At 36.9% G+C, this 18,889-nt stretch overlaps 1 protein-coding gene across 1 annotated transcript in view; it reads left to right on the forward strand.

The window, feature by feature from the left end:
* Positions 1 to 9,151, forward strand: part of LOC148479258 (vomeronasal type-2 receptor 26-like) — a 59,187-nt gene extending 50,036 nt beyond the window's left edge. Inside the window, exons 2-3 of the mRNA XM_088454673.1 lie at positions 2,540 to 2,662; positions 8,238 to 9,151. Of these exons, the coding sequence (XP_088310799.1) occupies positions 2,540 to 2,662; positions 8,238 to 9,151 (1,037 nt within the window). The remainder of the gene's footprint in view (positions 1 to 2,539; positions 2,663 to 8,237) is intronic.
* Positions 9,152 to 18,889: the final 9,738 nt, after the last annotated feature.

Consider the following 18,889-nt stretch of genomic DNA (forward strand, 5'->3'; position numbering starts at 1 on the left):
CATGCTGCCTACACCATTTCCTTTGATGTTAAGTGTGCCGCTGAGGTATGCTAGCACCCCTCCCTCACCGTTTTTGCAACCCCCTGGGCCTGATTTTTTTTCCTGGCACAATGCTACTTGCTACTAAGGCTTTGTGCCCAATGATTTTCTATTATCTGTCACTCCCTTCTTAAATGTATTCATCCTACACCCCTTCTCCATCAACATTTTAACTTTCCTTACTGGACTCCAGATTTTTCCAACCCCTCTTTCATTACATGTACCCTTGTCCAACAGAGGTGTCCCAGGGGCCTCTGTTCGTGGTCTTGTTGCCTGGTCTGTCTCCCCATGAGTTATGATTCCTCAGCAGCTACCCCCCATCTCTTACAGGATTTATTGAACCTAGTGTACCCAAGTTTTTGATGGCCTGCCACCCATTGTGAGTGCAACTAGTGCCCCCCCTCCAACCCCTTCCCTCACCACTTTTGCTGCTTCCTTTGTTCTGGCAGTTAACCATCATCCCCTAGTTTCAGATGCTTGCTCCCCATTGGTTGGAGCTGTGGATATTTGTGTGGCTTATGCCAGTGCATGTAAAAATAGCCTCTCTAAGTTTAGAGGTGGCTCCTCCATGTGAAGTTACCATCAACATGATCGCAGTCCATCTGAAGGCAATGAATAATGTATGTTCTGCTTGATGTTGTTAATTATGTTTCTAGCTGTATCTTTGGTTCACATTCTTCAAGTTCCCTGGAGTGACCCTTCAAGATGATTAGATTAATCATGTAGTGGCTGAAAAGATAGTGATGGCTACAGGCCATAGTGAGCCAGAGGTGGACCACAATATAATTCTTTGTGCTAACATGGCTGTGTTTAGTGGTTTGCATAAGAATGTTCATGAAAAGATTCACAAAGTTGTATTTGTGGATTTTTTAATTTTCATGGATAAAATAAAGAGGTTATTTTTAAGGTGCAGCCTTAAAAGCCTGGTGACATTGGACAAGGAATGGGGGTACGTTTCTCTTTGCCACCTGATTTGTTGAGACATTGCCTGAAAAGCATTATAATATCACCAAATACATGTATTTTGTCCATGACATGTTTCTGTGGTGTTAAGGGTTATGCTCTGGGGAATTATGATGTCCAGTTCCAGTGGAAACAGGATGAGAGTGTTGTTATCCCCTTGGAGGTGAAGGATGTTGAGGTCTGGCTTAAAGTTTTCTAGAAATGTAACCCTCATGGACACTGTTCAGTCATTTAAGGACAATGTCTTGGTAGGTTTAGGTCAGGGAAGGGAAGTGTTTTGTTTTCAAAAAGGTATAATTTTTACCACTCCTTAAGCAGCTATGGTGGGAATAAAATACTTTTGCTGTGCCCCAAGGGAGGGCCTGCCAAGCAGGGGGACAGTCATCCACATCCTAGCTATGGCCAGCTCTCTGATTTCTGTTTTTTTGTTAGGCAGATGGTTTGTAATAAAAGTTATATTTTAACTATGTTGTGCACCATTCTGAGACGTCTTATTTTGATTTGGTTTGTAACTCACCTTATCATTTGTCATAGGTAGAACTCTCATAGTAATAATAATTATTATTTATGAAGACATACATAATATGTTCTCATTTCTAATAACAGGATAGAATTTGTGCAAAGGATCTACCTAATCCCCTGTCTTTTTCTAAAGCATAGAGCTCCACATGAACCTCATGTTCCTTGATGATAAATTACTAATTTCAATTATGATAAAAGTTAGAAACATCAATTTACAGCACACACTGGCCCTGATTCAGAGCCAGTCACTCTGACAGAGTGCTCGCTCTGAATCAGGGCCGGGCTATTTTTTTTTTTAACAGCCTCCTGGCCACTCGCATAGCTGTGGGTGACCACCCACAGCTATAGCGAGCGGCCAGGAAGATGGTTGTGATGGTCAAGACCATCGGGACCATTGGGCTTGTGGTAGGGTCTCGTGGCCGAAAGCCCCAGAGAGATTTCGTCTCTTACAGTGCCAAAATCTCTCCCACTGACATCACTCGTGATGTCAGTGGGGTTGGCCCCAGACGTAGGCGTTCACATGGAAATGCCTCAGTTTGGGCAGCCACTCCCCCGGTCCGCCCACCAAAGGGGGCGTGCTATCACTCAACCTCGACAGCATGCCTCCTTTGATACGAGAAACGGAGCGACGGATTGCCTGTCGCTATCCGGGTCTCGCGCATGCACACGACGGAGCCGGCTCTGGGCCACCATCGACCCAGTTGCGACTGTTCAGTGCTTGCGATTGGGTCTGAATCAGGCCCACTGTCCAGCACAGCCACCTATATCACGTCTCATGGATAATTTTCTGCCTGACTTTGGTTTTAAGTATTTGTGTTTACTCTCAATATCGGCTAAATACATTTTTCATAAATATAAATAATCACCTATGGATTATATACCTGCTTGCAAATAATCCTGAAGATTTTTATTTTACAATTCCATAATTGTTGCTAATTTAAAATAAGGTGATATAATGGAAGAATCAGTTACAGGAAACCTCCATAGCCTTAATTGCTTTTGTATTTTTTAATAGATGCCAAAAGGTCAATGTTCAGAAAGTGTCTCAGTGGATTCAGAAAAGCTACAAGGGAAGGATACCATGCGTGTTGCTATGACTGTGTGCCGTGTTCAGATGGGGAAATATCTAATAAAACTGGTATATGTATATGTTGAATATTTGATTTGCTAGTGAATTACAAACTAATTATTTTCACAGCAAACTTAATTTATGCATCAACATACAACAACATTTTACTGTTTATTTTAAAGGGTTATGAAATGTTTTAGCCAATAGACTATAGTGAGAATTCAACTTAATTTTGCAACTATGTCTAAAAGTTTTGTTGGATAAAATTAATAGAATTTGTAAATAATACCAAAATCTTACTGAAAACATGTTCCGTAATTAATTACTGTGATTTGAAAAGTTTCAAAACAAGACTAGTTTAGTTCCAGTTTATCCTACAAACTTCTAAAAGCAGTTAGGAAGAAATATAATAGATATTTTTTTTAGATAATAAAGCACAACGTAGAGCTGTATTCTGAGATTAATTACCTATGTGTGGTGCTGCTCTCCAGAGTCTAATGGGGCACTGTGCTACTATAGTAACCCACTTTCTTCTCTAATAGACCAGTCATTATTAGGCAGCAAACATTTGTATCTTCAATTTCTGAATGGAGGACAAAACACAAGACAAGTGTATTTATAGACCATAAATATTGGAGGGCCCAGGAAGTAGAAGCAGGTGTCCTGCAAGGCCATTAAATCAGGACATGTCAGCCATTTTATCTCAGTTGGCACGTGCAGTTTCTCCATATGACTATGGTCTCCCACGCCAACAGCTGTGTATCTGTGATTGTCACCTCTTGCATTGATATTTCAACTCCCATTACTGAGTGGATAATTTTTGTGTTCAATTCTAGCCACCCCTACTTTGGATAACATTTGTCCTCAAAACAGCCCCTTTATGTGTACACTCTCTATAATAGTATGTTTGATCTTTCCTATGAGTATGTAGGCAGAGTGTAAGAGGTTCTGAGAGCTTGGTTTACATGGGAGACATGATTTACAGTAAGCTACAATAGAAAATATGGTGGAGTGGGCACTCTTAGATATGAAGATTGGTCACAGGATAATACAAAACAGAAAGTAACACTATAGATAGGATTATGGATAGTTTTATATATTTTCTAAGTGCTGCTGGGATCGCAGCAAGTAGAATAGAGATAACAGGAGGCACAGCTGCCAGGTATTCTATTGCCAATAGCAAGAATAATTAGAGTGGCTAATTAAAACAAAAAACATAGTAACCCCACCAGAGTAGCAGGAGGGAAGTGCAGGCTAGGAATGCACTGCAAGACCCTGTAATCTTGCATTTTGGAGTATAGAGAGGGTAAGGATATATTTTGCAGGGAATTGGCATCCTAAATGGTGGCTATTTAGTAAATTCCACAAATATCCTGCAGGGCAGAAATAAAAGAGGTGGCCACAATATAAATAGTATGGGCAAGGGCAGGCACTCTGTCCAGGATTGAGGTGGGTGAGAGGAAGCTCTGTACAGTAGGTGGAGCAAAGAATCTGACAGCACCCACCATATAATTGAGGCAGGATCATCTGAGTGGCTAGCAGGTCATTGACGGGTAATGGCAAAACAACAGCAATAGAACAGCCCAGGAGTATGGTGGTCATAGCATGGAGAACTCCACAGACACCAGATGCAATATGGAATGTACAGGCAAGGACGGTTTGCTGTGGGCTGCTGTTAAAAAAATTAGACTGTTAGAATCACTGTGGCATGTAATCAACTTTCTCAAATTAAAGCTCCAAATAAATTTACATGAATTTACATGGCACTTAGACCAAACATTATACAGTATAATGAGCAAAGACTAGCAAATATATAATAAATATAAAATAATAACAAGTCAGTGTTGAGAGGAGGGTGTCCCTTGCCTCCTATAATGCAGGGCTTAAATTAAGCATCCAAATGAAAGTCCCTGTAAGGCCTCACCTTATTTTCCACAATGCCATCCTGTGTGTCCTCTTCTCCAAACACAGCCTGTGGGGTAGAGGACTGGATTCTGGAATGTTCAGGCTACAAACATACCGGCATGGTCTCCACAGAGTCTTCCAGGTTACCCGAAATCTCTGGTGCCATGATCTCACATGGTCTGGAGACTGTAGGACCCAGGGACACTGTGCACTCAACTCGGCCAGTGGGCCAAGGCGGCTTAGGTGTAATATAAAGGTAGCAGAAGTTCAGAGTCTGATGTTGTTTGGGCTTTGCTCAAGGAGTGCTCTGTTGGCCATGTTGGTAGTGGAATTGATATGTATTACTGATGTTGTGATGATGTCACTGATTGTTTCTGGTCACAATGGTAACTGGCTAAAGTGCATGAAGGTGGCAAAAAAACTTCAGCTCGTGTCTTGGACTTGGCTCTTAAAATTCACTGCTCTGCACATTTCTGCTTTTACAGCAAAAAACTTAAACAGCTGATGATGCACTGAATGAGTCAAATAATGGTTGCAATGGCAACTGGCTATAAAGTGTGAAAAGGTGTGAATACACCAGATTGGATCAAATGGTATATACTTATTTTGACTACATGCTGCATCTCGGCTGCCATAATCCCAGTGCAGGAATACTCCTACCCAACTAGAAGACCAGTTCCAGAATACCAATAGAAGGTGACATCCTGATGCTGGAATCCCAACAGCCAGGATGCCAAATGTGAGTATATTGGGCCTGGCTAGGACTTAGCCACATGGGGGGTTTGGTTTATGCATCACGAGAGTTAGGCTAGGGGTGGTGGAGGTTAGTGTTAGGTACCCCTAGGGTGAGTTAGGGTTAGCACCACTAAGGGGGGGTAAGGTTTAGGCAGTAATGGGGGATGGTGAGGTTTAGCCAATAACGGGGAGGGTTAGGGTTAGGACAGGGTGGGGCAGGGTTAGTGTTAGGATGCAGAAAGAGAGGGTTAGGGTAAGGGGGACAAGGGGGGAGGGTAAGTATACATACTCGACCCTTGTTGGGATCCTGAGCATCAGGATGCCGCTGTCGGTCTATTAACAGCAGGTATCCGGACTGCCGGGATTACATACCTAGTCCGGACCATATAACAGGGAATTATGTTAAAAGTAAAAAAAACAGAATAAACCAGATATCAGGGAGTGATAATAAAAGAAAGAAGCCAAGCAGGGTGGCTAGATACAATACATCATAGAAAACACTGGTATAATAATTTAACCTTTAATTACTATTTCCCCTCATTATCTAGATTTTCCTTTTGGAGAAAAAGTATTAAGGCAGTAAATTTATTTAATCTCCTCCTTGTTAAATTTTCTGTCAAAGTTTCCCCCTCTACAACACAGTAACTACTAACTAAATATACTCCGGTAAAGTAAAGACCCTTAAGATATTAGTCATGATAGGGTGAGAGTTTAGAAAATGTAAGAGTTTAGCAGTAAACTCTCACACTATTACATTGATTGAGTTGTATTTTCAAACAGGAAAACATTTGGATTACAGTTTAAATTTTGAGAGTTTTTTGAGTCTGAAAACCATGTGAGTTTACATGTTCAGACTTTTTACATTGACAGAGTGAAAAATTGTGAGAGTTTACTAATTTTCTATACTCTCCTGCTTTTATATTTGGTCCAATGTGTCTCAAGGCCTTTTTGTATGTTTCTTATACTGTATGCTCTGCAATGCGTATTTTAAATTTTCTCGTAGTCCTTCCTACATATTGTATTCCACAGGGGCATATTAACAGATAATCGCCAACTACTGTATGCTGTTTCAGGTTATTTGTTCATATATTCTGAATGTGTTATGTGTCTGGTTGGATACAAAAGTGCAGCATTTCTTAGTTGTGTGAGGTTGGAGTATGCAATAAGGACATGTGCCACAATAGAAAAATCATTTGTTGGGTTTAGTCCCTGTTAATGTGGACTGTGTGGACTGTGTCAGACTTGCTTGTTTGATATAGCTGTGTCCCAATTCCTTTTTCAGGTCAGGTGTTTTCCTAAAGATGGTTTTAGGTATCCCTGGGAGTAAGTCATTAAGTCATTAAGAATCTAATCCTCAATCAATATGTGCCAATGTCTATGAAATATACTTTGTAAATGCCTGTTATAAATTTTTCATGGATTATTAAATAGACCAGTAAATCATTTTTGTGCACATTCATTTGCGCACTTTAAAAACTGTGAGTGAAAAATCTTTGCCATATTTTCTCATCTTCTAATATTACAAAGCCCAACAAAAAATGTTTAGTTGCCAAGGATATTTGAATGAAGTTAGGGTTATTTGGGGTTGCAGAATTAAAAAATTAAAGTATTTTTTTTATTGGCTCTAGATCTTGAGATAAAGGATACTCTCAAGTGATAGGGAACTTAGCCTTAATGCGTGAATATTAGAATGTGTTGAAACATTCTAGAAGGTGAGAGGTGAAAATTCTAGGTGTTCACTCTGATATTATGCTAGAAAATTCCCCTTCTGTATATAAGTGATCAGCCACCCAAAAAATTAGAGCCAATTTAAAAAAACAATCTCATATTTGGAATCATCACCACATATATACTCCAAAATCTCTCTAAAATTATTGCCAATAAAATTAGTGTTGATAATTGTAATAGTACTTCAACTACAGTATAGTGATTCCACATGATATGGCATTTAAAAATCAACTTTCAAAATTATAGAAATATTCAATAATAGTAAATATTATTTTGCTTTTATGACAGATGAGGCAAACAGAGCAAAATTTTAATATCATTTTTTAAACTAAGTAATTACCCCAAGTGTTAGTTAGTTCCTCACACTCATTTTTATAATTTTACTACATCTTAAATAGACTGTAAGAAATAATAATTGGTTGCTAACAACTTATGTCTAGGCTCACAGATGCTCAAAAACATACCTGTATAAAGAATGGTTTTTTTACTTCCATGGGTGGTATGTAGTTACTATGTCCTTGATCATAATGTCACAATTTGACATGTTGACACCACAATGTCATTATTGATAATGTCAACAACGGAAAAGTGCCAACATCATTAATTTCAAAACCTGCAAAATGTCATTTATAGAATGTTAACATAAGAATTGTGAATATTTTTATAATTTTTGCATTTCCTTAAGATAAAGTTAATTTTAGAGATAGGCTTAGAGTCAGGATTAGGGTTACTATTAGGTTTAGGTATAAAGTTAGCATTATGGTCATCTTAAAAATTACACAAATACATATTCTCAACATTTCAACAAATGTCAAAATTGAATCCATGTTGACACATGAAATGTTGACTTGGTGGCTGTCAACAATATGACAAGTCAACATTATTATTCTCATTTCATTCAAATGACTGTCTACATTTAATATGCCACATCTCCATAGACACAATACCATTAGTAATACCAAAATCTACATATAAGAAAATTAACCAGCAGTATTTAGAAATTGATACATTTAGTGTTTAAATAGCTTTTTTTTAAACTAAAATGTAGATAAAGGTAATGAAAGAGAGTAAAACAAAATAATGTAAGAGAGAAAGGGAATGAAGAAAGGAGAGAGTAATAACATGAGAGAGTAAAAGAACAACATAATGTAAGAAAGAAAGGGAATGAAGAAAGGAGATAGTAATAACATGAGAGAGTAAAAAGACAATAAAGGTACTGAGATAGTGGGCACCATTGCTGATAAAATAATTTATTTGTTGCATTTTTATTCCATAGACAATGAACATTGCATTAAATGCAGCGACACTGAATGGCCTAATGATGCAAGAAACCAATGTATTGCAAAAGCTGAAGACTTTCTCTCATATGAAGAGGACACTATAACCTCAGTATTTTCTGTCACAGCCACATTATTTTCTGCTGTAATTGTTTTCATAATTGCAATATTTATTTACTTCCAAAACTGTCAAATTGTCAGAGCTAATAATCAGAACCTCAGCTTTATTCTCCTCATATCTCTTAAGTTGAGTTTACTTTGTGTATTTCTCTTCTTGGGACGTCCATTACATATAACCTGCATGCTGCGCCAAATCTGCTTTGGAATCATATTTACTATTGGTGTGTCTTCTGTCCTTGCCAAGACTATCACTGTTTGCATCGCTTTTAAGGCCACGAGACCCGGAAGCTACTGGAGAAAATGGATGGGAGTCAAACTACCATATTCTTTAGTGCTGATTTGCTCATCTGTCCAGGTCCTCAATGGTGTAATCTGGATGTCAGTTTCTCCTCCATTTCAAGAGTTTAACATGGACTCTAATCCTGGAACTATCATCATCCAATGTAATGAGGGTTCTGAGATGGCCTTTTATTTCATGCTGGGTTACATGGGGTTCCTGGCAGCTGTGAGCTTTGTTCTGGCTTTCATGGTGAGGACATTACCAGACATCTATAATGAGGCAAAATACATCACATTCAGCATGCTGGTGTTCTGTAGTGTCTGGATCTGTGCCATCCCAGCCTATCTGAGCACTAAGGGGAAAAATATGGTGATTGTAGAGATTTTTGCTATATTATCTTCATGTATTGGAATATTAGGCTGTATATTCTTCCCTAAATGCTACTATATACTGATGACTCCTAAAATGAACAAACAATCACTCGTTTTCCATGAAAAAAATAATCCTTCTTAATATGATGTGATATCCTGTAACATAATAAAAAATACATGAAAACAATGGGCCTGATGTTTAGCTATTCAAAATAATAAAGGAATTTATGCTTAAAGATGCACATGCCAAAGTTACATATTTTTTTTGAATACAGATCCATGTACATTGTGAGTTGTATACTGTATGTTCCACGTCAGCATCAGATGAGTTAGAATTTATGTTCAGATGCAGACTTGGCTTATTTACATCAGGTGTGCTTACATCGAAGACAGCCCAGGACTGATATGTGCCCATAGTATCAATAATATTTATTAGAGAATACACACTAGTCACAAATAATTAATAACTTATATTAATGCCTTTTAAAGTGCATTCACATTCTATTTTTTGAACTGCCTCATTTACTTTAATGTGGGGCATATTCATTAAGTTAATTATCAGGGGCTGGGTGGCCCCAATAATTAAGTATCCATCTCAATGCGAGTAGCAGTGGAGGATACAAAATCACCAGAGCAATTTACAATTGCCAAGACAGCTGATCCAAAAATGAGCAGTCTTCCGTAGCAGTGAAACTTAGCGTTGCAAACTCTGAGTTGGTAGTGCTCATGCTGGGGTTCATCCAGCCACACAAACCCCCAACATCCAATGGAAGGAGCTGAACAGGGGTGGAGGTTTCCCTTTTTGCTACCCAGGACTCCTTAACATAGGGAAGCAGCAGAATGTAGGAACAAATGCCATCTGAAGATGGTGAATGTTCCCAAAGACAAGCTTTGAAAATATTGTATCTTCAGAGATTGATGTATTTGTTCCCCATACTAGTGTATGTGGACAGTCAGATAGGTATGGCTGAAAGTTAAGCAGGCAATATCAGTGATATTTCCTGTATTATCTTTAAAATGAAAAGGCCCTTAAATATTAAAACCTGGTCAGAATTGCTTATTTAGTTACATAAATATGACACAAGACTAGAAATGCTAAATCAATTATCAAAAAGATATACCCCTCTGAGGAAACCACCCAGTGCTTTAGGTGGGGAAATTCATCTGTGAGTAGTGTTGGACACTCCTGTGACTTCTGATTTAGATTACTGGTTGATGGCTTTTATCAGGCTGAACTGATCATCATGCATAGAGATGGCTGTACTCTCCCTCCTTCTGATCACCAGAAGGCTCTTGTTATTGCCAGCCCCTGGCTGGGGTTACTGCATCTCTGCCGATCAGCCCGAGACCTGAATCCATGTACAGTGAGAGACTGGGAGTTTTTTGGAGGTTTATGTCAGCACTGGTCATATAATATTAGTATTGACTCCAGGATTTAAATTTACAACTGCCATAAACTTTTATATCTACTGAAGGCTAATTATCACAGGGATTCACACAGCCACTTCCTAGTGGAGTCCCATTTACATGGAAGCTTCTTAGTTACCAATGGAAACTGCTGTTACATTTTTCTGGATAAGAACTTTTTCCTGTGAACACTTTTGTTTCAAGTTAATTGAATAATATATATGATTTATTAAACTTGATTTATAAGCTTACATGATGGAGCCAGTCCATACATAAATTATGATGGTATGTTTAATGAATTCTTGTTTATAATATTTTTTTAACATATTCTGTGTATAAACTATTAAATTGCTCATATTTTCAAATATGAGCTCTCTATTTGATAATTGATTTATCATTCTAGTGTTGTATTTTGAAGTAATCCAGGGTTGCTTGTTGGGAACTGCATTAAGTGAATTTAATGTGATTATATAGATATTTGTTACTCTAATTCATCTAATAATTATAGTGTTAGTTTGTTGTTATATATTGGGCAGTTAACTATGCTTTCAATAAAATTGAAATTAATTAAATGGATATTAATACATTTCTTTAGTTATTTTGTGTGTGAATCTTATACCTTATTTTAATATATATTGTTGCCATTTATACAGTAGCTAAATTATATACACTGCCAGACTGGTAGTGTATCTGGTGCAAATATAATACTGCTTCTATAGTATAAAGGCTGTGAATTAGCCAGAGAAAAATATCCTGCTTGAAATACAACCTCAGTTTCACATTCAACAGACAAACACAATGGTGTCCACACTACAAATAATCTATAGCACAGATGGTTCCCCAATATCTAACTAGACTGGCTAGAGCAACATACACACAACATTTGAAATCATAGTAACACAGCGTGTACTGTGCCAACATACATTTCTTTGTCATGGGAGATTTTTCAAGGCTAACCCGATTGTTCATGGCGTCTGTTTATTAAATTTTTGGGACCAATCCAATCTTTTAGTTCCAGTCATGGTGTAAGTTCTACAAATCAGGGCTATACTTATCTCACATGGCTGGTGATCCCAGTTGGTGTCAATATCAATGAACAGTGACACACACATTATTTGTATCCATCTGAGTTAGTTGATCTAATGATTGCAGAGGGATATGTAAACTTTTTTACTTTTTTGAAAACTCTTATAGGGGATTAGTCATCATGTGGAATAATAGTGACTTACAAATGTTACTGGTATGCATCTGCTTTAGATCAACAAATGGTTGCAGAGGGTTGTGCCATCCTGGCCAATAATTGCTTCTCAGATTAATAGATGTAAACAAGACAAACATGTCATCAGTATTATTACTTATAATTATAGATGTGCTTCGATTCCAATGTCTTGATTTTGAATCCCTCACATGTTTTGGTATTGGATCTGTATTTTAAAAAACAAAAACAGCTAAAATCATGTAGTTTGGAATTGTTTACATCAGTAGTTCCCAAATGTTTTTTTTAATAACAGCGCCCTAGAGTATTTGTTAATGAGAAATTCAGATTTATTTTACTAAATTGTGCTTACCTGTCATCCTTAGGTTCAGTTATATGGTGGCGTACAGTTCTGAGCTTCTGTTTGTCCACAAATTTATATCATATTGACCATAAGTAATTTGATTTGGTGCCAGACCACCAAGCTTTGGCACCCCTGCAATTGTCCCAAGGCACTGCAGTGTGCCAGTGCACACAGTTTGGGAACCACTGGTTTACATGCAATCCAAAACCAGAGTTTGGTTTTAAAATCCATGTTCCGGACCATAGAAAGATACAAACCCGGACTTAGTTTGACTTGGTTCCCCAAACTGATTCCAAACTTGGAATTGGTTCGAACCCCTAAATTTGGTTGTTGTCGGTTCTCTGGGAACCAAGCCTACACACCTCTACTTATAATGTATAATTGCTCATCTTATGACACAGTGTTAACTCTAGAATATCAGTGAAGAATCATATTAATAACTGACAGCTAATGTAATCATTTAAATGGTATTATTATGCATGCTTTTCATTATGGTTATGTAAGAAATCCCACATCTATGGTTTAGTCTTATTAATTTTTATAGTAGATATTTTAATGTTGTGGAACAATGGTCCCAGTATGTTAATTATTATCTTCATTGGTATCTGAGATGAATATTTATTCTGTATAATCTTATTCTTAAGTCCTTATTTACTCTATAGTTATTTGGTCATACCATAACTTTTTAATGGATGTATGGTCTGAATATAAAATCATTAATGTGAAATGCAGTCTTCTAATGTCATCCAACAAAATACTCTAAAATATAAATATGTGAAAACCATGTTAAAGTGTGTTTTTATAAAAACAATAACTATATAAAAAGTTGACAAAAATATGTGAAGTGAACAAAGTGGGAAAGTGAATATTAATATTTCAAAATGTATAATTATATATAGATAACATGTTTAAAATTTCAAAAGGTAATAAATAATATGTTTCAAATGAAAAATATCTAGGAAAATATTAAATGCTAGAGAAATTTGAATTTAAAAGTGCTGGTGTTAAAATAATAAAAAAGTACAATTTCCAAGTATATCTCAGTGGGTTTATCAAAGACCACTTCCATCTCCCTCCACCTCAGGTAGAGCATAAATAGAGGTAGAGGTTGGCATAAGTGGGGGCATAGGCTGTCAAGGTTAGGGGGATGGCAATGGGGACAGACTTTGCACCCACTTATGCAAATCTCCAGCTGGACTGGTAGGAGAAGGATGTGGTCTTTGGTAAGCCGAATGAGATATACACTGAAAATATCTTATTATACCTCCACTACATTGTTGATATTTTGATTTTGTGAACAGGAGAACAAAATAAACTGAAGGAATTAATATCTATTTTAAATACCAATGACTTCAATTTGAAACCCTCCTCAGAGATTAGTAAATAGGAAATATAGTTTCTGAACTTGAAAATATGGATTGAAGAAAATGGCTTGATCACAATGGACATATACAGAAAAACAACTGCAACAAGCAGCATTCTTCATTCTATTAGTTCACACTCACCTGCTACTAAAAGAGTGATCCTAAAGGGAAAACACTGTACAAAGAGACATTGTTTATATCCAGAGAACTACAGTACAAAAGAGGCGAACTACAACTATGTGAAAGACAAGAAAAATAAACAGTATAGTAATAGATTCATTAAAGATGCAGTTATATATCAAACAATATCATTAAGACTCTCTGTTTAAACAAAAAGTGAAACAGCATGAACAAGAAACCATTATGGAACCGATTGGAACTTTTAACACACATTGGAGGGATATTAGCCGTATCCTCTTAAAACATTGGTCAATTCTCCAAATGGATGCAGATCTTGCATTATGTTTACCATCTATCAATCATATTAAGTTATATTGATTGTACAATTATGGAGGTTGTATATCATCTTGAATGCCCATGTAGTGAATGATATTTAGGCAAAACCTCTAGACTTTTAAACATTAGGATATTTGAACATGTGGGCAATATATCAAGGACAGATTAGTACACTATCACCTGTCAAACAGAAATTCTAATTACAATAAAAAAGGATCCCACAGCTGTAGACATTTTAGGGCATTTAAGAATACAAAATCAATAAAAATGGACCATTTCAAGTTATATTAATTGTACAACTATGGGGATTTTATATCGTCTTTAATGTCCATTATATAAAAGATAATCAAAACTTCTAGACCTTTAAACATCAGGATACTTGAACATGTGGGCAATATTTGCAATGTGACATGATTAGACAAAATATGAAATTGTCACATTTATAGCCATGCTTTTGTATAAATATTGTATTGAAAATTCCAAAAGCCTGAATGTATTTTGGATGTGAAAAAATCAATTGGAATATGAGGAAGAGATGTGGTTCAAGAGGACTGGAATAAAAAATGATTTTCCTTTTTCAAGTTGGTGGACTCAATGAGGGAAAGAGTTAATTCCATTTCTAGAATTGAAATTTTTAGTAAAGTACCTTTTTTCAAATTATTCTGGGGAACAAAATGTAAACACCATTTCTTTAATTCAACAACATTTTTGTATTGCTCTGAATAATTATAATAATATACAAATGGATATTAGCTTTTGATATTTTTTTAAGAAATAGTATATATCTATTAAAACATAGAATCCCCTCACACATTTAGACAGTAAGTAGAATGGCAATTATTTGACTTTAACACACACACACACACACACACACACAATACAAATATAGACAGTATAACCTGCTCTCACTTCCATCGCAAGAGTCCAAACCAGGCTCACCACATCATGTTATACAGTATAAATATAGGATGGCCACCAAACGCTGGAATCAGTTTTTAAACTCAAAAGATGGAAAAAGAGTTTGTTGATAAATTTATGTTATTTAAATCAGAAATCTCACCTAAAATAAGTGAGTGCTGTTCCTTGAAAGGTATCTTTAATCTTCTCTACATCCTTAACCAAAGATTCTTAAATTCTTCATTGAGGAATATCTTTGGTGTTCTCCTGAGCAGGGAACATACCTTCACTCGGCCAAAACTTGGGGGGGGGGACTGGAGGTGCACATGCAGCGGGGGCGCTGTGGCACTCACCACCAGTGTCCTCCAGCACGGCGCTGCAGGGTGGCATAGTTCAGAGGAGCAGCTGGGCAGACCGGTTGGCAGCACATGCAGAAGCAGGGTTTAAGGAGGTATTTTTTTTCATGTAAGCGGCACTACAGGGGCATTACCATATAGGCACTACAGGGGCATTACCATATAGGCACAACAAGGGCATTACTATGGGGGCACTACAGGGGTATTACTATTTGGGAATTACCATATGGGCACTACTATGGGGACATTACCATATGGGCACTACAGGGGCATTACTATATGGGCATTACTATATGGGCACTACTATGGGGAATTACCATATGGGCACTAGTACATGGACATTACTATTTGGGCACTACTGCAAGGGCATAACCTCAGGGACATTACCTCAGGGGCATAACTATAGGTGCACTGCCGAAGGGGACATTACTATAGGTGCACTGCTGCAGGGGGAATTACTATGGGGGAATTACCAGGGGGGCGCCAAATTACTGTGTTGCCCTGGGTGATAAAAATCCTATTTTTGGCCCTGCCTTCACCAAACATAGATATCAACCTCTGAATATACAAACAAAAAGGAATAGATCTCCTATGGTCACCAACAGGGAACATACCACCTCCTCCTCCTATCCACTCTGGGTTTTATGGGAGAGCATAGGTGTTTTGCATTGAAAGAGATAAATATTGTTTTATATATAATTTGAAAGATATATTATTTGGATAGGATATTGTTATTACTTCTAGTGGACATATAAGGATCTTGTTTATAAAATCTGTTTGAGAAGAAGATACTGTAGGTATAAAGTGAATTAAGTGGACCTACTTGGGGTATTAATATGGCAGCACTCACTTATGTTAGGTGAGATTTCAGATTGGGGAAAATGCATTTATATTTAAATAACATCATATAATTTATCAACAAACTCTTTTCCAACTTTTGAGTTTAAAAACAGATTCCAGTGCATGGTGGCCATCCTATATTTGTATTACACTTATATATGAATATGTGTAATACAAATACACTATAATTAGTGTATTATATTACACTAATATAATAAGAATGTTGTGTCTTTCTGTTTGCTCCAAGTTGATGCAAAATCTACTGACTCAACTTTTTTGAAAACTGCATCATTTTGTTCTGGAAACTCCTAGAAATAACCTGCACTTTGTTTCATCTCAATCCATCAAGTTAAGGCTGAGCAACAACAAAAACCATTTATTGATATAATTAATGCAAGAGATAGGTGTGCACTATGCACGCGGCTGATAAGTGTTTAGGAGAATAGTGTTTTGGGCCCATGATCACATGAATAGGATAGGCTACATAGCCGTCTGTGCACAGGTCACACAGTGACATTGGTGTGAAAGGTGGGTGAATAGGAGAGGTTACATAGCAGTCTGTGCACAGGGCACACAGTGACATTGGTGTGAGTGGTGGGTGAATAGGATAGGTTACATAGCAGTCTGTGCACAGGGCACACAGTGACATAGGTGTGAGTGGTGGGTGAATAGGATAGGCTACATAGCTGTCTGTGCACAGGTCACACAGTGACATTGGTGTGAAAGGTGGGTGAATAGGAGAGGTTACATAGCAGTCTGTGCACAGGGCACACAGTGACATTGGTGTGAGTGGTGGGTGAATAGGATAGGTTACATAGCTGTCTGTGCACAGGGCACACAGTGACATAGGTGTGAGAGGTGGGTGAATAGGATAGGTTACAGAGCAGTCTGTGCACTGGGCACACAGTGACATTGGTGTGAGTGGTGGGTGAATAGGACAGGCTACATAGCAGTCTGTGCACAGGGCACACAGTGACATTGGTGTGAGTGGTGGGTGAATAGGATAGGCAACATAGCAGTCTGTGCAAAGGGCACAAAGTGACATTGGTGGGTAAAGGCACTGTAGCCACCAGTATGTATAGTGCTGCTGGTTATTTGGGCCACTCTAAGCAAAGCAATACAATGAGAACACCTCAAATTAAAAAAAGTTGGCAAAAGCGATTTCAACATATGTCATTAATAAATAATATATCTGTATTTATGCAATATTTTTAGATACTAATACAGATCATAATTCTATACTAGACTATGTGTATGTTATATTTAATCCAGGATATTATATTTCAAACTTTGTTGTCAATACAATGCTTTCACTTATCTGAATACTATCAAAATATTAAAGGATCTATGTGCAGCTGACTTACATAAAAGCCTGCCTGAAAAATAAAATGCAAAATTGCTTTATATATAAAATTACAGACATAATTAGAAAGGCTAATTTTTCTCCTATTCATACAGCACATAGAGATAAGATATGTGATCTAATATAAAAATAGTAGCACAATATGAATTTTCCAAAAAGGAAAAGGTTTGTTATTTTTACAGAATAGAAGTACATCCCAGTAGATTTAGTGAGAGATTCACACAATTGCTCATTAAATTTGTTATGTACTAACAGTTTATTAAAATTGATCATATGCTGATAAGAATATACTATAGACATTGAGAACAATATCACATACTTACCTGTATGGAAGACACTCTTAGAACTGTATATAAATTATCTGATAAAATAAACTAAAAAATATGCATACACATCACATTTGGTAAACACTGTTGAACATAGTTATTCATAAAAAAATACATAGTGGGACATTTTTTTTGTTTTTATTTCACATTTCATATTCTTGTATGTAGATCTTGGTTTTAATATTTTTCTGGTTATTTTTGACCAAGTTAGTGGATGTTTTATATATAAACAAACAAAGGTGAAGTTTTCTATATACTCATATATTTGTGTGCTTCTTGTAGACAACATCTTTCCTCTTTGTTTGTTGAACTTATACTAGTTGTCATAATAGCTGCAACCCCCGACATAACTAATAGATTTATATAGAAAAGTGTACATAAGACATGTGCAGATGTTTTTTCCTTTGTATTTTGAATATAATGGCACTTGTCAAACCATAAGAGCCAAGATGTCAGATTATCAAAGGCCCACTGGCACCTGTACTACACCTATAGAAAAATATTAAACAAAAGACAGGACTCAAACACCATCTGTTGAAATATTTATTAAATAAAAACACCAAGGTCTAAACATTTATTAATTACAAAAAAAGGGTCTCTCATCCTTTTCATCCCTACAGCATCCAATTCTTGGTAAAAAAAAAAAAAACTTGCTGCTATTGCTCCTCCAAAAGTCAATTTGCAAATGAGTGGGCACTGGAGACACTCTACATAGAAATGAATGGAACCAAGCTAATTTGTCAGTTTGAACTTTGAAGCAGATCCCATGCTTTGACAAATCATTGTGACCCCATGCATTCTTAGGTACAACACCAAGCCTTTATTTGAAAGTTTTTGTTTTTTTTTACAACAAAGCCTACCCAGATCATACTGACCTGTGCAAAACTTTGAATGCACCCCAGATTAATGGTTTATTGTCATCACATTTGCAGCAGAATAGGGGGTCTAAAATATAACAGGTATCAACAGTAGTAAGAAATTGCAGTCAAAAGCGATGTTTGGTAAATAAAATAAAATTAGATTGCAATTTGCCGTTGATGCCCATTGGTTTAAATTTTAATGGCAAACCTGATGTTTAGTAAATTTACCCCACAGTCTCAGTGAGAAAGGTCCATAAGGAGATGATAATGTAACATCCGATCAAATCCTGTAATACAGAACTGCTCCAGTCCATCCAATTCTCATCATAGCTATGCTCTCCAACTGCCACCTATCTTTCTTTGACAGTTCTGATCAAGATTTGATACTCTTTGCACTGATCTCCACACTCAGTGCTGCAATGAACAAAAACTGATTCAAGATTAGAGTTAGT

This window comes from Taudactylus pleione, unplaced genomic scaffold, assembly GCF_031769625.1.
Source record: "Taudactylus pleione unplaced genomic scaffold, aTauple2 ptg000627l, whole genome shotgun sequence".
Taxonomy (NCBI): domain Eukaryota; kingdom Metazoa; phylum Chordata; class Amphibia; order Anura; family Myobatrachidae; genus Taudactylus; species Taudactylus pleione.